Source organism: Melopsittacus undulatus, chromosome 1 (assembly GCF_012275295.1).
Source record: "Melopsittacus undulatus isolate bMelUnd1 chromosome 1, bMelUnd1.mat.Z, whole genome shotgun sequence".
Classification (NCBI taxonomy): Eukaryota; Metazoa; Chordata; class Aves; order Psittaciformes; family Psittaculidae; genus Melopsittacus; species Melopsittacus undulatus.
Window position 1 is genome coordinate 75,678,228 of NC_047527.1, and position 23,341 is coordinate 75,701,568.

General features: G+C 40.5%; 1 protein-coding gene across 1 annotated transcript in view; it reads right to left on the reverse strand.

The window, feature by feature from the left end:
- Positions 1–1,016: 1,016 nt before the first annotated feature.
- ANKH (ANKH inorganic pyrophosphate transport regulator) overlaps positions 1,017–23,341 on the reverse strand; it is a 96,570-nt gene continuing 74,245 nt past the window's right edge. Inside the window, exons 9-12 of the mRNA XM_034063954.1 lie at positions 7,044–7,173; positions 5,681–5,804; positions 4,997–5,096; positions 1,017–2,126 (exon numbers count right to left, since the gene is read on the reverse strand). Coding sequence (XP_033919845.1) covers positions 2,010–2,126; positions 4,997–5,096; positions 5,681–5,804; positions 7,044–7,173 — 471 coding nt within the window. The 3' untranslated portion in view covers positions 1,017–2,009. The remainder of the gene's footprint in view (positions 2,127–4,996; positions 5,097–5,680; positions 5,805–7,043; positions 7,174–23,341) is intronic.

The following is a 23,341-nucleotide window of genomic DNA, read 5'->3' on the forward strand; positions in this document are numbered from 1 at the left end:
CAATGCCTTTCATGATGGCTGTAACTGGATGGCCATAACTAGCCAACTCTGTAGCTTTTTTAGAGATATTTTTAGCTGAACTTCGAAAAATAGGAAATGTATTGTAGCTTAAAATAAATGTACATAATATACAATATATATATTTATACACATGTGTATGTCCACATACACATATATTGATATAACATTTAAAGTAACGTTTAGTTTTGATCAGTTCTCTGAGTGCTGGGACTACCTGGCAAATAAATCTAGAAATGGAATTTGTCCACAATTAAATAATAATTTCCACAACTTAGAAAAATATACTTTGACTAAATAAGGTTTAAATTAACTGATTTATGGATATAGCCTGAAGGATAATGATTTCCAGACTGTGCCATGATTAAATCTGAAAGAACTCGAGCTACTACAAACCAGAAACGAACGCTGCCCTGCAGCCAAACACAGAAGTACACAGAAATATGTGCTGCTGCTGCAGCCATTATCAGTGGCACCCAAACCCTCTCTGGTCTGGTCACATTTTATATATGTTTCACTTCTACCTGATGCAAGTCACCCACCCGACTTCATGCTCTGTGATTTAAGGCCCACTTCAAGCACAACCACACAGCGTCTGCCGTCTTCCCCAAGTACAGCACTTGCTGACTGGTGTGAGCAGCTTCCCACTTCCACACAACTCTTGCCTTGAGAACTAACATATGATCACAGTCCCTAATTAATGACCTGGAGGACCATCAGTACTTGAGCTTCACCATACAGATTTTGATCTACTGCATAGCTAAATATATAATAGCAAAGTATACATAGATGTGTGTGTGTAAAGTAGATGTACATAAACACAGTGTGTGTATGTGTACATCTCTATATAAAAAAATTCATGGAGCTATGAGTAGTAACATGATATACCATGGTATCCTGCAAACACTATCTGATCTTTCTTTTTAAATATACAGGCACCACAAGTAAGTAGAGCAAATCAACCTTTCAACATTAAAGTTAAATCAGTGGACAAGAACTTTGGTAAAGCTTGTGAATATTTATTTCTTTTTAATTCAGATACAGTCAAAGTCTATCAGTTGGCATCACCCTCTTCACAAGAGGAAAGTGCATGTCTTTTTTTCTAAAGAAAATGATACGTAAAATGGGGCTTAATGATTCAAGAAAATTCTGAATTAAATGTTTACATTTGTCAAAAGACTATTATCTTTCTGATGGAATGAAAGCTAAATAGAGTTCTTGTCCTGTGTGCATTTTATTTATTGTATGCATATATATATATATATAAATATATATATGTATGTCTCTGTTTATGTACCTGTGTGTGTATATAGACATCCACACACTTTTTTAACATGAGAAAAGAACCTGTTTTTCTCCACTTTGTATGTGGAGACTTACATGTTCCTCCCTGTCTTGTACCCTGTGCAGTATAAGCTCTAGTGATGAAGCCAAACAAAAAGATATAGTTTACCATAGTATATTAGTTTATGTAGCAAAGTCATTTTCAAGCAAGTAAAATAAAGCTCTGTATTCCAAACTTCTTTTCCTTTGCATTTCTCATAAAGAAAAGGAAGGAAAAGCAAAGAGGGGAGGGAGCAGGATTCTGGCAGTAGCACTGAGCCAGTGCCCCGCGTGTGTGTGTGAGCGTGCAAGCACATGCACGCACACACACACAGGCACAGAAAGCAGGGCTTTGGTTGACAAATGCAGATTGTCCAGAGAAGGTGGATGCATAAGGAAGACTCTACAGTGATGCAATTGTATCTTTTATGGTTGCATGGAGTGAAAAAACAGATTCAATTGGAAAAAAAGAAAAAAAGCAAAGACCTCTTTTTAGGTCCCTCATCAGTGAGAGCATACTCAGTATGCTAGAGAATTTATCTGAAACCTTTTAAATCAAGGCCTCTTTATTACAAAAATAAAAACAAACAAACAAAAAGTATGAGAGACGACAAGATGCTGAAGTGTCACTCCAATCGTCCCTGCAGAGAACAATTGCATCCCATTTTTTATTCATTCTCTTCTCTCATTTCTACGATGTCTGTCATTTCCTCTGTGTGAGGCATGTCGGTCATTGCAGAGTCTTCACCTTCTGTGGCTGTTTCATTCTCATTCCGCTTCTTTTTCTAGATTGAAACAAGCATTCAGAAACCTATCAGTAAGTTCTGCATGAACACAGTCCTATGGACTTTTGGTACTGGGAGAAGTGAGGTGGTAATGATTTTTAATTTTTTTTATAGTATGTTATTAAAAGCTAGAATATTTGTGTCATAGCTGTGGCTTGTCACTAATAACTTGGCTAACTTAGGAAGTTTCCATAACCTTCTGGGGCTCAGCTTTCTCCTTTCAAACATAAATGCAATAATAGAGGCATTTCTTATGCTAAATGACAGCCAAAACAGGCTTCAGCATGACTAGAGGGAAGAGAGCATCTGGAATCTTTTACATCACAGACTTTTTATTAAAATAAAAACAAAAAAACCCAAAACAAAATAAAAACATGAGAGAAGATAAGCTGCGCTAGGGGGGAGACAGAGGTGCCAACCTAGTTGCTCAAATGTCAAAACTTCAGGAATTTTACAAGATGTGATCACTCTGGCTTTTCTTGGTATTGCTGATCCAGTGTTATCCCCACCCTATCAAGGCCAAGGAATATTAGAATATTTTTGGCTAGCAGGAGGGCATTCAAAAGTCCTATGATTCATCCAGGATGTCCTGGATTAGTAAAGCTAAGAAGCATTCAGCTCCACTACAAAAAACATTGAAGCATCTGTTCTTTATTACCCGTTTCTCAGCAGGCTGACTAGTTTTACAGAAAACACTTGTATAGCTGACAAAAATTCCCCCCCACGTATAATTGATTCAGCTGAGTTGGGCATATCAGAGATTCAAAATTTCAGAGGTGTCTACACAGCACTTAATTTGCAGCTCTGAAACACTGCCCACTTATTACCACTGTAGGTGAAAACAAGTTGTATACAGGTATCAGTTGGCTCTGCCATTGTCATACTGGCTGTTGAGACAATGCTGTCAGTTACATACTAATTCTGCTAAGGGAATAAATTAGGTTAGTACAGTTATTATTACTACTGCCTGCACTCATCACTGCAAAAAATTAAGCATCATGTCCCTGGCCAGAAATACTCTACAAGCTACTACTGAAACAAGAGACGAGGAGGTTGTTGTGCAACCATAGGCCAAGAACAGCCATTTCAGTGTCTACAGGTTTTATTCTTTGGTTCTGAGGAAGAGCATGACAGACTAATCATGACAGAGATCAACTACTTCTATATTCTTATGAACTTTGTACACTTTGGTCTACTGCCATGTCCCGCAGACTGTTAATGCATATCAAAACTGGGTTTAGTTTATTTCAACACAAAGCTTTTAGATATTCCATCTTCTGTATATTTTTGCTAAGAAAAGAATCAATTGGCATCTTAACCCTTAATATGAAGTCTAATTAACAATGAAAAAAAGTAAATGCATAGGTTATATTTTCTGCTCCCATCCACAGAGTCCTTCTGCACTATGGAACGCTGTATACACCATGCCATTTCTGCTTGGAGTTGGACCTGGTACCCTACTGTTCTGGATTCAGCAGTAGCAGTATTTTTTTCTCCTTCTTAGTAGCTGGTGCAGTGCTGTGTTTTTGACTTTTGGCCTGGTAACAACACTGATAACACCGATGTTTTTAGTTGCTGCTCAGTAATGTTTTGTCTGACCAAGGCCTTTCTGAGTCTCATGCTCTGCCAGGGAGGAGGGGAAGCCGGGAGGAAGCAGAGACAGGACACCTGACCCAAACTAGCCAAAGGGGTATTCCATACCACAGCACGTCATGCCGACTATATAAACTGGGGCCGGTTACCCAGAAGGGTTAGATCACTGCTCGGTCGGGCTGGGTATTGGTCGGCAGGTGATGAGCAGTTGTATTCTCTTCCCTCGTTACTTCCCTTATCATCATTATTATTGGTGGTAGCAGCAGTGGTTTGTGTTATACCTTAGTTACTGGACTGTTCTTAACCTGTGGGAGTTACATTCTTTCAATTCTCCTCCCCATCTCTCCGGGAGCAGCGGGGGAGGAAAGTGGAGGAGTAAGAGTGTCTGTGTGGTTCTGAGTTATGGCTGGGCTTAAACCATGACACCTACACAGTGACTCGAACACATAACTGGAAAGATACAACATGCAGGTAGTGCGATATACCCAGTCACCCAGCTGACATTTGTCCCGTGTTTGCCTTCATTTAATGAAATATTCCTTGAAACTCATGTATCACTACTGCTTTGTATTGTGTGAAATAAGTAAAATATGCTTATGAGAAAATCTCACTTATTTCAGTATTTGTAAGCTCCTATCCTCTACTGCTGCAAGAGTGTTTCTGGTTTTCAGCCACTTGTTTAGATGGCAAAAAACCCTAAGCAACTGTAGTTTTTGTCCATTTCCAGCAGTGCTGGTTTTATAAAGAAATAAAAGTATACATATATATACACACACATAGAATCATGGAACCAACTAGGTTGAAGAAGACCTTTAAGATCATCAAGTCCAACCCTTACCTCAGGACTGCCAAGTCCACCACTAAATCATATATGCATGTACAGATACATATGATAAGCTTGGATGAGTAGCTCCTACATCTACATAAAAAAGCTATGTTGTATTGCAGTAGCTGATCTACAGCACAAAATAAGTGGTGGTAAGTACATGTTATCCATTATATCCAAGAGGAGCAAGAGGTTAACTTCAGGTCAGCATGTGCCATGGCCTCATCCCATGGCCTAAATGCCCACTAGCAGCTGGAGGAAACCTTTCAGTTTTATTTCAACCCAAAGAGCTCCTAAGTTGCACACTCTTGAGAAAGCACCAGTAAGCAAATCAAATTCAGTAAGTGGGAATAGTGGGGAGCTACATTTCAAAAGTGAACTCTTAATCTGAACTAAAATCCACTATATTCACCAACTGCTTTCACTCTATCCTGCAGAGTCTTATTCTTACCTGTTTCCGATAGACGTAACAGGCTGCTATTGCAACCATGGTTGATTCTCCTACAAAACCAGCTAGAAGGGATCCTACTCCAAGAGTGGCTCCATGAACTCTGTGAGTGCCATAAAAAGAAAGTAGTCATGGTTATGTGAGAATACGTGATTTGTCATTATATTTTCCCATATAGAACCAATTTGTTGTTAGAAATATTTATTTCAGACATAATAAACAGGCAAAGAGAATAAATGGCATTTTAAAGATCTTTTTTGTTTCTTAATGACTTCACTGTTTAGTAAAAGAACCACATTCTGAATCAAATTATGGACTAAGAATTTGACGTCTTGTACAGAGTGCTGTAGAACAGATTATTCAACTTATAAACAAGGTATTCTTCCATTAGCTTTATTAACAGTGCACTTAATAGCAAGGAAATAAATTCCCCTTAGGACATGATTCTGCCTCTTTGACATCTGTGTAATTTTTCAAAAGGAACATCACTATCATGCCTGCCTAGAGCAATCACACTTGTGAATTTGTAAACGTTCCTTTTCCAGATATTGACACTATTCAGGCTTTATATTATAGTTAGTATTGGGGCAAAATGTTCTGAACTATGCAAATTCAGTTATCAAATGACAGTGAACAGGAATGAAGAGGAAAGCAAACCTATCAGCTCTGTGCAAAATAATGATTTACCCCAAGTAAGGCAGCACAATGAGACTAGCGATGAGGACGATAATCCGCAGCACTGAGCTGGGTGCCAGCACAAATGTCTTCTTCAGAGTCATCAGCCAACCCGTCAAGTGTGCTCTGACAGTCACTGTTTGTAAACAGGGGAAGGAGAAGGAATGGGGAGAAAGGAAGCAGAAGGAGTAAAAAGTCAGTTATCTCATATGAAGCTTTTTCATGCAAAGAGCACTGTTCAGAAATAACCACGGGGAAACATGTGTCTGGTAACTTTGCACGCTGGGAAACCCTACTAGAAATGAAGATCTTGTATCCAAATTGCTTCAGTATCACAGAATTACAGAATCCCAAGGGTTGAAAGGGACCTCGAAAGATCATCCAGTCCAACCCCCCTGCAAGAGCAGGGTAACCTAGAGTACATCACACAGGAACTTGTCCAGGCGGGCCTTGAATATCTCCAACATAGGAGACTCCACAACCCCCCTGGGCAACCTGTTCCAGTGCTCTGTCACTCTCACAGTAAAGAAGTTCTTCCTGATGTTCCTGATTTTTGAAAATGAAAAAAAAAAAGGGGGGGAGTTACAGACAGCAATCCTTCCTAAGAGCTGCTCTCTTCAACTAATTTATTAGATGGTCTATTCTGTTTTCTTCACTAAAAAAACCTATCCCCTTTCCTAAAGAGAAATCATACCAAGGAAAATTTTCTACCTAATTCCTATGTGGTACAGGGTATAACAGCTAGGCACACACACACAAAAAAGGTATCTACATGTACTTGTTCTTATGTTTGTAGTTTACCTTATTACAAAACTGCCTTGTCATATAAGCAGAAAACACTACATGATGTAGCATTTAATTATGGAAGTTAGAATTTTTTTGAGGGGAAAAATTTTGATTACTTCTGTCAAGCTTGCCTCTCTCCTGACTTGGGGCATTAACTTTTATTCTACATTGTTTATGCTCTGATGATATCTGAAAAAGTCACTAAGTCTGGCAGCTGACGGGAGACTAATGGAGGTGATGATACTGTGGAGGTGGTCCTAGATGCTATTCCAAATAGTTAATTTCAGTCTTGGCATACATGTCGTTATTGACATTCATGTGTGTGTTCTTGGTCAGCTACAACAGACAAAATGTAGGCTTCACTTTGACAGTCAGAAATCTGCCTAATGACAGACTGCTCTTACTGCAACATTTATCTGGACTATGAATGTAAATGGTTGTGGTCTCTTGGTTTCAATAAAAATGCTGTTACTTATGTTAGGTATGCATTTAGCCACTCTTGTAAGTACAGCCATGCCAGAATCTATAACCATGCCTCACAGCTGGTTTGATTTTCAGGTTATAGAGTTCTTATTTTCTTGTTTTTTACCTGGAATTGGAAAGAAGGAGAAGATGCGCAAAGGAACAACACACAGCTCTGCAAAAGCGAAGTCAACTCCGATTATGTCAACTAAAATCTTCTCTGACACGTTTGGTGTCCAAAACATCACAAAACAGAGCTAGGAAGAACAAAATGAAGCAATACTTATATTTCAGAAGGGAAGCACAAAAAAGATAGGCATTCCTGGTTTAAAACATTTGTTTACTGGTGGGTAGATAACTACTGATGATAAATACACATATATTTATAATCAGCTTGCATTCAAATACACAGAGTATACAAGTGTACATAAGATGGCATGTTAATTTCAGAAGCAACTCCTACTCTCCGTGTTCTCACATACCAAGACTGATGCATATACAAAGAATTTTCATGGTGCATGCAAACGGTTGTACTTGAATGGTCTAAGTGTTACAAAAACAGTAAGAAGCTTGATTTTTATAGTACTTGCCCTGGTTAAGACATCCATATTCCAAAACAGATTAGCAAATGTAACTAAAGATTTGAAGTACTCCAAGACTGAGAGATCCAACCTAAATCTAAGACTAGGGTTTAAATGCACTGCTGATACTAGTACTGTTGGTATGTAACACACCTGATTAGCAAGGCAAAGGTGTCCTGCAGACACAGTCGCTCCAGCCACAAATCCATTAAGTCTTGTTATTTTTATTAAAGAGTGTGCTGTTTAGTCCATATATGAAAGGAAAACATCCGTAACAACCCCGCAATAAATAGTACAGCAGTAGAATATGTTGTTTAATATTTTGGTCAGTTCTGACACAGGGCTCCAGTCAGAGCTAAGGGGGCTGCTGACAGCTGGCAGGTCCAGCTTCACTTCAAGGCACTCACTGAAGAACAGTGTTGACAGCCCCTGCAAGGTTCTTCCTGTCAGAAGGGGTACCTGACATCCTTTCAAGTACAACTATTTTGTTATTTAACTTGGTTTTGCAGTTAAAAAGGTAATTTTTCCCTGTTAATCTCCCAGTAGAGCAGATGTTAGGGAAGTCTGCTGACTGAATAGAACAAAACTTGGAACCTTAAATGATCTGGCCCTCCTCTTGCCAGGTTACAGACTGACGTAATAGGTGAAGTATGTGCAATGGCTGTAAAATAGTAAGACTCTGTAACCACTCTGTTATAATTTAGCTTACAAGTTAGTATTGTAGTATCTAGCTTTTCTCTTTTTATCCAGTTGTCACATCCCTGCATGTTCAGACAACTTTTAAACCTAGCCTTTGAATTCCTACCACCTCCAAGACAGCTGGGATTGCACTCTCATTCTTCGTATGCCACAGAGAGCCCTCTCGGTTTAGCCTACAAGTACACAGATGCACAAGCTTCCCATGGCTTGTGACTAAGTGGCCCATGGGAGGTCTCATGTTCTGACCACCTGTGCAGTCAGAACAAGACATGTCACCTTCCCACAAAAAGGTTCATCTTCAGTTTTCTTCTCTGCTTCTTATGGTAGAAGACACATTATTTTTCACAACTGAATGTTTTACTTGATTAATTTGATGCTGTCTTGCAGTGTATCTTCATCACCCATACAGGGAACAGTAAGTGGAAGAAGGTAAGAGCAGAAGACAAATGAGCTGTACATGGATTCTTTTCTGCTTTAGCCAACACTTCTCTCTCCCTGCCAAATTACTTGTACTGGGTACAATGGAAGCAGAGGGGACAATCCAGAACAGGGGTTGTCCAGTTGATAATCCAGTTACTAAAAAGTAACCATACAGCAACAAAGCAGGGCATATTTTGTCAAATCTTTCTTTAAAGTCCAATAAAGAAAATAAGACACAAAGATGTTTACTCTTCAATTATAATTTGCTGCCTTCATAAAAGCAAAGACCTTTATGCTTCTTGTCCTGCACAGTGCCATTAGCATCCTACTGAGCAGTATAGTTAGGGCTGCTGCAAGAGTCCATGCATCTATGCTAACAGTGGAGTCTGACCACTGCTAGCAAAGGCAAACAGAGCAGTCTTTTCCTTCTGACAGAGTATTCTAATATGGTTAGACATGCACGCAACTAAATGACCAAAAGCATTGTTCTCAACCTTGTTCTCTCTGAAGTTAGTTTGTGGCCTTAATAAGAACAGAGTCAACCTCCATCCAGCTACTACGGGAAGAAGGTCTATTTGCAAATCACGGGTAATGACTTATACCCAGGTGGTATGCAGTCATTCCTCCTCAGCTGCTGCAAACTGCAGTCTTCCCCGCTCCCCACCCCCCTGATCAGTAGAGTCAGTGCTGATAAATGGCTTCAAGAAGCACTTCTTATACAGCAGCTGGTGAGGAAAGATAACAGTGACTGCTAAGCTGAAGAATCAGCAGTTTGAAGAGGTGAGGCATGGCAGCAGAAGGACCTTCTATTTCTGTCTCAGCATGTTTCCATCTTTTTTTGGTTGCAATGTTGATAATTAGTTTCATTTTGATAAGAGATTCCTCTCTGTCATCTTGCGAGCAGATGATATACTGATTGCCCACAGGGAGCAAAGCCTCCAGAAAAGAAATGAATGCTTTGTGTCATGCAAGTCCTATGCAATTTAACTTCTAGAGCGCTTATAACATGGGAAATTTCTCTATTACTTCAAAGACAAATTCAAAATGTAGTGTGTGTGGGAAAAATAAGTTCTACTTCAGGAAAACAGTGCCACTAAAGATGCAAAGGAGGAAAAGATATTTTGGCTGCTGATTTTATTACAGATAAAGCATAGTGGAAATAGGATGAAGTCTTAGCTTTTTTTGTGATACTGAGTGGTCTCTATAGTGCTTGCGAAGGTGAAAACTGGTAAGAAAGGAGACCAGAGCAGATGGTAACAGATGAAATGATGCAAGTAGCATGGTGAAACAGAGAGAATGGCATACAGAATTCAAGATGCAATCTACTGGATCTTACTTGGAGTAAGTGCTGCTAATGTCAAGAATTTTAGGAAATGTTTACCCACAGTATGTCTTCATCTCTAGCTAAACACATCTTCCCCCTCCCCCTTACAACTTTCTGCATGTCTGCACGGTTAAAAATGGCATAAATAGGCTTGGGTAAGGTTACAGTTCTACCCTCATTTAATCTAATCAAGAGGTGAAGATGAAAGAGTAAAAGCTTCTGTACAGGCTAGCAACACACGTTCATAATGGTACTGCAGCTTCAGGTTGCAGATGGCTGCAATGGCTTTGCACAGTAATGAAGATTGTACTTGGCAGCTCTGCTGAGGCGTTTTAATGCTCTGGGGGTAAGGATCTTGCTTGTGAAATTGTAGCAAGAGTTGATTTGATTCTCTTCTGTCTTAGGGTAGAAGTGCAGCACGATATTGAAGGATAAATTTGCTAAAGCCTTTGATCATTTAACCAGACTTTTAAGTGAACAATGTTGAGTGCTTTAAAAATACAAGAAAAAGATCTAAACACGACAGTGGAATGATACAGAGAATATACAGGCCTGAGTAAAGACAGTAATATTATGGTGGTGTTATCTCTGCGTAAACAACAGTATACTAAAGCATTTCTAAAAGTGTTTTAATTATTTGAACTGATCTGAAGGGCTGTGCTGTTTGGTAGTATGTCTTTACCTGATCTACGTAGTACAATTTGAAAGACTTCAAAGAATCCTAGAAAGCTTTGGGTAAGAAAGGACCTTGAAGACCATCCAGTTCCAACCTGTCACAGGCAGGGACACCTTTAACTAGATCAGGTCGCTTCAACTTGGCCTTGAACATTGCCAGGGATGGGGCAGCCACAGCTTCTCTGAGTGACCTGTGCCAGTGCCTCGCCATCCTCACAGTGAAGAACCTCCTCCTTATGTCTAATATAAATGTCCCCTCTGACAACTTACAGCCATTCCCCCTTGTCCTGTTGCTACTTGACTAAATATGTCAGTAATTTATGGCACCATAAGATAATCAGCACAGCTGTGCCAGAGCAGATCAAAGCCCCTGTCTCCCTGCTAAAGGTTGCCGTGCATTGCCTCAGGGAAGAGTACAAGGAGCAGGGCAGGTGCAGAGTAAGAGACGCGCTTCCTGGCCTGTATGGTCTGAGCTGCTGGCAGTTACAAATTCAGGAGTTCAGTAACTGCAGTGCACCTTCATCCGATGCAGCGTTATGCTGTGCATACAATGTGTATTACAGGGCTTTTTAAATGCAGTTCTGCATTAAAAGTCAAAGAGCAAAAAAGAGCATAAATGCTATCCATAAGTAGGTGTGCTTACTTTCATGTGGGACCTTGCTATTCTTAGCTAGCAAATCCAGTGTCTAAGCATATTAAAAGGTTACACATCAAGAACTTCTACTATCGACAAGCCTGAGAGAATGCACAAATCTTTGCTTCAGTAGGGGAAGTACATTTTAGGCATTTGACTTTCACAAATGATTGCAATTAAAGACTGTTCATGAGATTTTGTTTCAGTTGCTGCATGTGTGAGTTTGAATGCTAGTAGTTCTTGAAAACTAACAGTCTTTTCATAGGCTCCTAGAAACTATTCCCATTTATTCTGGTTGCTGACAGGGATTACTAAACCTCAGAGACCCACTATGTAATGCATTATAATACATTAGGCTAACAAAGGCTATTGTCATGTGTATAGTAATCTGCAGGGTGCTAGACTGATTTGCTTTTCAGCATTTGTGGAAAGCTGCCTGTCTTTCAGGACTTTCATTGATAAATATAAGGCACAAAAGAATATTCCAGTGAGCTATGAATAGCAGTACAGTATTTCTAGACTTCAGTGCAGTCTCCAGTTAGAAGCAGCAACGCCTGATGACAAATGACAAAGATGTGATATGGTGCTATGTTCCTCAGAAAGAAGCTACAGAATCTAAAATAGATTGCACATATACCAGCTTGAAATGAGACTGAAATAATAGTATTTTACCATGGGGAAGCATACAGTTAACCTGTTAAACCTGTTCCTGTGATGAAATGCAGTTTATATTTTTCTCCTGCAAAACAACTCTCAGCGGATGTTTTCTACTATTTGTTGAGCTTGCAATGTTTGCAGAAATATGGCTGTCCAAGAGAGCTGTTCTACTTGCAGAATATTCTTCTGTGTATCTATTGGTGATTTCATCTTAACTATTTTAACATACGCTGTATTCGTGATCTCTCTATTCCTACTTACGCTACATAATGCCCAGTGAGGGCAGAGAAAATCTGCTTTACACCTTCTTACCCATCTTAGCTTTAAACTACACCATGCATCTTTGTGATAGTATCAGCTAAGCACATAACTTCTGTTAATAAGGAAGAACATCAGTCATATGATTTTGCCCTTTGAAGTGTGCAATAAAGAATTCCAGTTTTGAGGAGTTCTTGATATACAGCTTTTAAGACAAAAAAAAAAAAAAAAAAATTGCCCAAATGGAGGCATTGAAGATTCCATGATGCTCTGTTGGGATATATCACAATGATTGTGCTCACATGTCCTGTAATTCTCAAGTGGGCAGAAGGTGGGTCCTTTTCTTGTGTGGGAAATATAAGGTTTTCTAGACTAGACTGGCCGAAGCCCCAGGGAACCTGCCCTGACCTCACAGCTGACTCTGCTCAGATCCAGAGGCTGGACCTCATGAACTCCCAAGGCCCTTCTAGCCTGGCACTCCTGTGATCTTATGAAGCAAAAAGCCCTGGATCTGTGTGCAGAAGAAATGTCAGGTGGCAGCTGTATTTGAAAGTGGTTTATCATAATGCTGATGACTTGACTCACCAGGGCGTTCTCTTATAGCAGTTATCCCTCAGGCACACACAAGTCAGTATAGATTTCTGTGAACTTTGTGTGCTGCAAAGGTGGTGAAATGCTAGAAACAGCAGTCATAAAATCTGTCAAGCAGCAGGGGGAGCAAAAGAAACCAGATCCTGCCTGTGGGGAAAACTCCAAACTTCACATCTCTCGAAATAACCCCTTGCTACAGACCCAAGTCTCCCACCACCTCCCCCAGCTTTCCTTATAGTTCAGTGATGGAACTCAAGATTCTTCAGAAATAAAGCTAGGTCCAACACTTGCACAATAATAAGCTCACTCTCTGCTAGCATTAACATGATTCCACATCTGCTCTCCTCTGAGCTGACAGTACTCAGGTGGTATTTTTCAGGCTGGGTTGGGTCACTAAATTAAGGTAGTCATTATATCTCCTCATTGAATTATGCTGCTTTATTTTTTACAGAAAGCAGGATATTTTACTGGGTGCAGCTTCACATTTAAAAAGCTCAAACAAACCAAAGCTAACAGATTCCTAGGCTCTCTTTGAAAACTGTGGACTTCACAACTTCATCATTTTCTTCTGTCCTGAGTCTTCTCCATCTCTTGCTGCTTCCTACTGTGATTAGGATTTGAGCAGAAACATGCTGCAGTGAGTTTTTGACCCTTCCTTTTCTGCTTGCTCCAGGCCACTAAGGCAGAATAGACTCTTTGTGTAAAACCTGAACAATCACGAAGGAGACATTAGTCTCCACCTCACTGAAGCAAACAGAAAAGCTTTGTTCCGGGACAAAGGCTCAGTGCAGTACCACGGATGGGACAAGGCCCTCGTGAGGATTTTATAAAGTTCTAAGGCCCAGAATCTTCCTGAGCAGGCAGCAATGCTTCCACTTGCATCTGAAGTAATTTTTATTGAAACAAGAGCTAAACTTGATAGTGGAAAGGTAAAAAGCTTTCTGAGTGACTGCCAGTATGTGATTTTCCAGTTGTTATTTGTGTGCTGGCAGCCTGAAGATAAAAAAAACAATCTGGGAGTTCAGAGACAAGCAAAATCAAAGCAGTGAAAACAAACTCATTCACTGGATGAGTGGTATTACTCTAAAAGCATCTTGGCATCTATATAGGGTATGACAGTGAAGTCAAAAGAAAGTGGATTTAGTCCCAAAAGTTCATGCTGTATTTAAAATGTGTATATCCTAGATAGGATTTATGCAATCTCCTAAATACAGTGACACTGTAAAGAAGTAATTGATGAAGTAAGAGTGGGGGGTATGGGGGAAGTCTGTCCCTCTTTATTTATTGCCTTTTTTTGTACGCTCATGAGAGATAATGACACTGAACTCAGTCATCCAGGGAATTCTGGATACTGGCACTGCTGGCAGCTGAGGTTGTATCCTCTGAAAGGGATCAGCTTCTTGTTGTGACATTCCTCCTGTGGATTCTGCTGCCTCTCAGTCCTATTGTCCCATGACTCTAATAAAGCCCAGTTGTAACCTTTGATGATAAAGCAATGCACAAATGTAAAATAAAGACAGCCCAACAGAAAAGAAAAAATGAATGGACCTTGAACACAGATCCAGTGGCCTTTGCAATGGTTTACACTTTTGGCTGCTTTTTGATCTGCGACAGGTCACAGGTATATATAGTGACAGCAAAACATGGTTCCTACGCCTGTTTCCCTTCATTTACCTTTAAACTTGTGAGGAAAAACTACACAAAAGGCTAAATAATGTTATATAGTGCTTCAGTTCTGAAGAAAATGCAGTTTGTATTGTTTCTTAAACCCAATTGCTAGCCATGCCTATGCTCTTTGTTATAAAGAAATATTCCTGAAAGCAAGCAACAAATACCCACAATGGAGATATATGCTGCAGTAGCTACTGAGTCTGAAGCTCTTCAGCACTACACAGGGGCAGTTTGTTATTCTCACAAGCAGAAAAGGAGATATTTGGGGAAAATCTCCTGTTGAGGAGGAGCTGTAAACATGACCTTGGACAGGGAAGGAAGAACTGCACAAGGTACTCTACAGTACAACTGCTTTAAATTGGGTGGAAGGGGGGTGAGGATAGGCAGTAGTAATTTACAATCTGATATGGTGTGATGCATTGAAAAATATCCATTACTATTCAAACTCTAAAGTCACAGTCCATAGTCAGACTTCCTACAAAAACCCAAACAAAACACACAAAAATCATATAACCTTGGTCAGCTTTAGAAAATAACAGAGGCTTGCCCTGGTTAATGTAACACAAACAACTTTAAGAAAGTTGGCTCTTTAGCAATCTTCCATTTCTAAATTCTAGTTAGGTTAACTGATGTGCTAGAACTGCAAAGCTGCAGAACTCTAGCTTATGTCCCTGGCCATGTTTGTTCAAACACAAGCATCTCAAAACCCAAAAAGCATTACTGCTATCAGAAGTCACATTACCTTTCTGATCCAGAACTGAAATTCTTGATTTCTATAGAGTAGTCTGTGCAATGTTATCCTGTGAGCACACAAACACTGATAGACTCAGATTTCATTGTTTACATGAAAGAAATCATCATGATGAATCCTGTTTTCCTTGGTATGGCTAAGCTGTTTCTTCGAGTAAGGTAGATATGCTATAGTAGCCAAATCCTCCAGGTAGAAGAGATTAATGAGGTTTACAAGTGGGTGTCGTACAGCATTCTCCTTTTGCAGGAAATACGTAGAGTATCTGAAAGGCCAAGGCAATCGAAGTACGGCTCGTCCTTTTCAGACCCTGATGCTATGAACTGCTTGTTCAGCTGCTGGACTCTCCTGTACTGCCACTGCACAAAGACTACACCTTTGGCTCTCCCTTCAGTATACTCTTATATTTCACCCCACCAGCTCCAATTCCCAACTTAAACTTGATGGACCATCTTCTGAATGTCTGCTGTCAGTCATCTATATAAAAGTTGAGATGGGCAAGTGGGAAGCTTTCAGTATTGCATACAGTTAGGTGTAAAGCAGAGGTATAAATGCCTAAATTAAGGACCTCAAAAATCACCACTTTGTTCTGAAAATGCTTTCTTTCACTTGTGAACTAAGAATTAGCTCACAATTAGCATTAGCAGCCTGGAATGTATATAGCCAAAAGCTATATACGTGATAATAACTGGGTAGCAACTGTCTCTCAATGCAGAATAAAACTGTGGCATCAGTCACAAGGAAATACAAACAAGTATTTTTTCTTGCTCCCCTTTCCAGCATCTGAATCACTTTAAATCATGGGGATGAGGTGACAGATACTTGGCTAAAGGCCTTTTAAATGAGAGTGAAAGAGTAAGAACAGATTAAAAGCCTTGATAGTCTCTTGCATTGGTCAGAACTTGCAAATCACTTTGCTGTACTCCAGGTTGATCGTTACCTTACATGTGTACACAGAAACATTCTCATGCTGTCTGCTCAAGTTTATGAAGGTGAGGACATGAATACCTGTATTCCTGCGTTTTCTTGGTATGTGACATCTGATATTGATACACAATTGTAGTGGTAACTGACCTTATTTTCTTTAGGAAAGGGGAAAAAAAAAGAACGACAGTCTTTCTGAAAGTATGTTCATGTATACTGCTTGTGGCAAATTCTATTTTTAAACACTTCTTTGCACACCCTCTGGCTACAGTGAAGCTGCCTAAATCATCAAAAAATTAAAGCTCATGTCCCATCAGGCCCTAAATGCAATTTACTGTCTCTCAGGCTTGAAATAAGACCCTTCAGGTGTTTTGTCTCCAAAGATGGAAACAAAGCAAAGCACATGATGCTTCTGTAGGTATCACAACTCATTAAGTGCATTCACGGCAGCTGAATGTCAGCCTGAGTGGGACTCCAGACACCAGCCAAGCTGACATACAGTGAGAGCTGCATACTGCAGGGAACTGCTGTGCAGTTATTTCATGGACACTAGGAGCTATGGGCACTACTCTTCTGCTTTCAAAAGGTTTCACCAGTGAAACAGGAACATGTTCCGTGGCATTTCTCAATATGCAAGCCTAATTGATACTACCCTGATGCAAGTGCAGGATACTTAGAAGTCAGTCTTGCTGCAGAGGTGCAAAGAATTCTTTAACTTCTCTCCTTTACCAACAGTTAATATCTTATTGTTTAGCAGGACAGCATAGCTGAAGACAGTGGCTTATGTATGCAAGAGCTTTACTCTGGATACTTTTATCATCTGGAAAATGAACTTACTGTTAAATGCAGAAAGTGATATGAAATGTCATATTTATTAAACTAGAGATTGAAAATTTGAGAGCAAATAGGCCTATTGAAAATGGGATAGTCTTTGGTGCCCCTCATGGGAAAAATCAGCTGCCAGCCTGATGGCTGGAAAATAAGATTTGCTGAGAGTTCAACTGGAAATTAAACAAGTACTGAGAATGAAATATTTGCATAGCACCAGGGAATATGTCAATACAGCAATGCTATTGCAATAATATACTGAGTTGGTATGAATATTCTGTCTTCATTCATGCAGGCTTCAATTTTATCTGCCAATGCCTACATTTCACTGGCTGGTGAAGCCTTGCTGATCAAGAGGGCAGAAGTCACCTTATGGTATCCACTTATCCACTTATGGTTCCTAGCTTGGCATAACCAAATCCAAAGCAGAGTACAAAACCTTAGGCATCTGGAATTGCCTTTTAAATAGACAAGGTTTCTAAGCCTGAATAACACACAGCTGCTTCTCTTCCACAGTGATAGGCTCTAGCTCTCACAGAGTTAAGGAATAAGTAGAAAGCAGCAACTACTGAGCCCTGAATTCTGTACTTTAATTCTTTCATATAGGGAATTTTCCCTGTTACACTGGCTCACTTGTTCTCAATCAGTGTTTTCTTCTTATCTCCTATGTGCTTGATGATTAATTAAAGAATATAACCAAGCAGATGACTGGAGATCAGGTAAATGATGGGATGGCTTGCAGCAAATTGTCATCAGATGGAACCAAGACTTTTCTCCTCTCCAGGCTGAAACTGAATTATCGCATTACAAGGACCCAGCAAAAGAAACTCTGCAACTGCTGTTTTAAGACTGTGATGGGGTCCCTCTATTGAATTTTGCAAATTCAGTGAAACAGCTTGTGGCCCCCTGCAGTCTGTCCCATTTTTTTGCCCATGGTTGAGGGAAAATAAGACACGCAGGAAATGTTAAATGCTACAGCTTAAAACTTTTGATTGTTACAATAAAAAACCCACTTATATATAACTACACTCTGCATATCACTATATACTTATCAGATACATTTCCATAGATACACAGACTACACATTAATATGTAACATGGATAAAACTACCAACTGATGGTAGCTTATGCTGCTGTGCTACAAGAGATGAGCACTAGAGCTGATGCAATGCGTGCATGCTGCTCTTCCAAAGGGGCTGATAACTTCCAGCAAATGAAAGAAATAAGACAGTTTGCCAATAGTTATTCCTTAAACTACAGATGCCCTTAGAAATCAGTACATGTTTTTTTTCCCCTGGCAAAAGAGTAAGTTGAGCTATGAATCTAAGCATTGCATTATGTTTACAGAAAAATGTAATGTTTTATTACAGAATATAAAAAATGGCCTAACATATAACACAGAAAGTAATGTTTAAGAATCAGAAACATTTTAAAGCCATCATTAGATTCCTCAGTTATTGACAAGCCTGACTGTAAAGCAGGTGACATTTTGACATGTATTGACACTCACATATTCAACAATGGAGCCCAAACACATAAACCAGTAAAGTGACCAGCTATTTGCTCCTGAGTACACTAAATTTAAGCTTTCACTGAGATTTAAGTCTCATGTATGTTACCTGGCATTTGAATTTGGTTATTGCAACCCAACTGATGCATATGGATTTGTTCAGTTTAAGTTCCTAAGCCTTCACTTTAGTTGAAACTTCATGGCAATTTTTTTTCTTAAAAAACCCCAAAACAAAGAACATACTAATTTGTCTGTGGTTTGTAACAAGTAACTCTGACATCTGAAAGCTTTGCATAGACCACACACACATAGTAGTGTAAACGTGAAAAGCTTTCTCTCCACTCTTTCAGTCTCCTTTTGGAATAGAATGGAATGAAAAATTACAGGGCAAACTCAAACATCTGGATTTAGTTTCTTAAGCAGAGTCCACTAATGAAATGTAAGATAGTATTCTACACAATTAGCTTCCCCCCTTAACCAGTTTGTTTATATTCATGAAAGCTGCTACTTTCCCTGTTTGTCTGCAACTACATGTCTGTTTAAAAAAACCCCAAAAGCAGCACTGAAATTCCTTTTATGATAGTACTGGTGCTACTATACTTAATGCTGGAAAGAGCTTTGAGCTTTTTCTAATAAACAGATGTTAAAATGGAGGAGTACTGTGCAGCTCTCCTGCTGCACATTAACTTGGTGACAGACGGATGAACATGGCGTGGTGTGCACAGCATGTCACCCTTGGCACCTGGAGCCTGTATAATTGGTAAGGGAAAGCCTGTTGTGATGCATGAGCACTCAAGAATATGAAGATATAAAAGACCGTGTGTCTTGACATGTGACCTGTTAACTTTAGTTAACAGGAATGATGCAGCTAATGAGAGCTGGTGTTTGGAAATGTATCACTAAAGGCACCTTGGTCTGTCCCAGCTGAGGCAGTTTGAAGAGGAAGCTGAACCAAATAGCATTAACTATTGCTGCAAGTGCTGATTGCTCCTTTCCTGATATAAACCAACAAGTAAGTACAGACTATTCAGGGTAATTTTTCATGACAGTGAGCTAGGGAGCTTCCACAGTGGTGTCTGAGAAATTGCTTTGTCTGATCAGCACCTTGTACGTTCATGTAATGATCCTGCTTCAGCCACACAGAGCTGGCCATGTTTTTACCCCAGATAACAGCAACTTAAACGAGGGTGCTTGCAGCTCTTGTTAAGTAAGACATCACTTGCCTTCCAAGCTGACTCCAAGACATGAACAGATGCCACCACTGCCAGACTCCTCTGAGAATAGTATGTCCCACATCCCCTAGTGCTGCTTTCAACTCAGGGCACACAACCTCACCAACTTGTGCAGGGTTTGCACATAGACATGTTCACGAGGGCACTGCTATGACCACACATGGAGTGGGCAGCGCCAGCTGTAAGTGAAGGAACTTGTGCCCTCCCAAGGGAGCCCCCTCTGTCCAGCACTTTCATAGAGCAGACACCAGCATGAAATCAGTCTGGAAAACCTTGCAGCTCAGAGGCAGATGAGCAAACACAAATCACGTGGTTGCCAGCAGCTGGCATCAGCCAGGGAAAAGCATTTTAACTGACTGCAGCTTCTGTGTCATCACAGAAGACTTAAGGAAGAGCTCAGCTGGGAAGTGGGGACAATTAGAAAAAAAAGGAAACAAGGCAAGAAAAATGTAATTTGGCAACTGCTGTGCTCTACAGGCTGCCTTGGAAAACCCCATAAGTCTGCACTGTGGTGTGTCTGAGCTCACAGACACGACCCACTATTCTAAGAAAACCCTCACTGAAGCACAGCCTATTTGCTGTTACTCCTGCTGAGCAAGGCAAGGTTCCCTTGAGCAGCTCACTCCTCACACACCCTGCCCCTCTACACACAGCTCACAAATGAGGGAATGCTCACCCCTGACAGAGCAAACCTTTGCTGAAATGGATAAATGCAGTAATTTAGCACCCAGACAAATTATTTTGGGATTTCTGCACTGTATGGAGGCTGACACATCCCACAGACAAAGGGATGTGTGTTATAAATGCACCAGTTTTCTGTCTTGGGAATCTGTGTCTTCAATTAGTGCAGTGATCCCAGGTTGAGCTGTAGGGTCATCTAAACAGATCTACCACGGCAGCAAGACTGGTGTGTGGAGCAGTATCTCTACTTATACATAAGAAGGAGCATATTTTCGTCAAGTGCCTAATGGCAATGAAGTAACAATGGCAAGCAGCATTATGTACACTTCTTCAGCTGACAGTAAATAACCAAGCATGCCCAATTTTTTAAACTCAGAACCATTTCCTTAATTGTTTGGGCAAAATTCTTCAGATGACTCCCTCCTCTCTGCTATATAAATTTTACATTCAGTTACATAGCCACAAAACAGGGCTGTTGGAAGAAGTCACCACTTATAATCAAAACCACATCAATATGACTAATCACATCAGCTCTCTTACATACTGGGAGTCTAACAGCTTCTATTTACAGCCTTTAAATAAAACAGCTTGTCCACATGTCTTTCACTAAGCAATATAACTTATTCCCATTTTTTGAAGAAGCAGCTTTAACACCCACCTGATGCTTCAAAGCCATGATGCAGAACTTACGATCACACTCGGCAGAACACATTTGCATGCTGCCCAGTTAGTCTGGGAAGGGTCAAGATCCCACAAAGACTAAAAAAACCCTCCAAAGTTATGTTTCTTAACAGAACTATGTCTTTTTTTTGTGCTCTGACGCACTATCAACAAGGGTGAAAAAGTGCTTCTGCTGTAATAGTAGGTTTATCGTACTTGTGCAGGCACAACTGGTCTGTGGAAGGAGGTAGGACATTTTTCTTCCAACTCTATGAAACAGCATGTTTTCAGTGACTGGAAGGTTCTTCCCAGAGGTTTACACTGTGAGGGTACTTTCTTGCATGGCTTCTGCTCATACTAAATGTTCCACTCTTATTCCAGTGATTAATGGGCTTTCTTTATCTTTCCATCTTCTGGAATCCTTCTGTACATCATCTACTGGAGGATGGATTCACATGACTAAGTATCTGACTTGTTTTGATCTCCTGGTCAGCCTGGGAACCTGCTTCCCACTTTCCCGCTGATCCCAAAGAGCAAGATGTTACCACGTGTGATGCCACTAGTCCAACTGCCATTCACTGCAGTAGAACCCCTCCAGAAAACCACAGCAATTGCCAATGGCCATGGCAGCTCAGCTACAGTAGCTGTCTGACATGGCTGTGACACGCAAATTGCAAGTCCAGTTCCTTAGAACTGGTGGCACACGGTAATTTGGGTCATACCTATGTCTACTGAGCTTGTGCACTGAAGCATTTCCAGGCTCAGGCCATTGAACCAACCTGAGCTCATGTGTCTATTTTGCTGCTCTGTCTGTTGACAAGCAATCCTAAGAATCTGTCACTAGTAGGCAAAAATAGAAACAGGACAGGAAAAGCTATGGACCTCAAAAGTGTTTCTGGAATTTCAGTGCAGACAAATCTCTCATGATGAGCTTATGAAAGAGCTACCCTTGGAAGTACTATGGAGAGCTTCTGGGAAAAACCCTGCAGTCACAAAGCCTACTGCAGTAATTAAAAATTACTCTGCAGAGCACGGTGATGGTAATGTGAGAGGCTCATGATCTATCAGAACTGGAGTAAGCTAGTAAATGACCAGAACAGTGAAGAAAATAGTCAGTTCAGAGAAGGCTTTGAGATTGGAGTACTATTCTCAGCACAATTTATAAAGCAGAAAGCTTTCCCCTTCATGGGTCTCTAACACTGACAGATTTCAAGAGAGGCTCCAGCTGTAGAGAACATAACCTTGGCCTGGCACAGCACACAAGAGAAAACCTCAGGGTCTGTGATAGTAGATTACATGAGAGCTGTGTCTCTCCAGACAATGGCCAATTCAGTGGAGGCATACGTCTCCCTCCGTTACATGCTGTAGGAAATACAAATTAGCACCAGAGCTGCTGGTCTCTAAGCCACATGAAAAGAGCTCAAGCTTAAGTCTAGGAAATTAATAGACAGAAGAGATGCCACACTGGCTCATGCAATTCTGCCTTTGGTGGTGGCCAGTTGTAGCTGTTTAAGGAAAAAGAATAGGAAATAAAGACTAAAAAATCTTCTAATTCAGCTATGAATGGATTGAGTTGCTTCATTTTCACTGTGAAATAAGACAGAGTACAGTATCCCACTTTCCCAGGTTGTGACAAGGGGGTGGGGATGGTTAAAAATACTTCGGGCTGGTGAACTGTAAGATTTCCTTTGATGTAAATTAGTTTCTCTTTATGCACAGGCCATGTGCAACTCAGTCCAAAGACTCTATGCAAAAACGGAGGGTATAGAGAAATTCTGTCAGCCCCTCATTACTCCACAGTAAATTTGTGAACGTGGGGAAAAGAGAGTTACAAAGCATCAAACATCCAGATACTCCATGGATGTACACAGCACTGGTGATGAAGAGAAACCTGTGTGGGGTACGATTTTTTTCATTTTTATTATATATTAATTATTTTAATTTATATTAGATTCAATTTTAGGACTCTCAGCAGTTGTATCCTAAACAACTGCAGCATTTCCCACTTTTCTACTGTGAAGAAAGACTTTTTCTCCAAGAAACTTATTTTCGAGGTTCTCCTTGGCTTTTGTCCTGCTAGTGCAGGTACTGAGGGGATAAGCTGAGATAGCCCTGAGGGCTCTGCCAGCCCTGACCATCCTGCCCACCACCCTCTGGAGCTCCCCCCACCTTGCCCATGATCCCAGACTGCAAGTCAGCCCTCTGGGGCCATAAGTCCTGCCCAGCAGTGATATCAAGGCATGCCAAGTGAGACAGTAGGGAACCACTATTCTCAGTGGATGAAGGATGCCCGGGGACAGGCTGCCATTCCACCCACCACACATGCAACAAA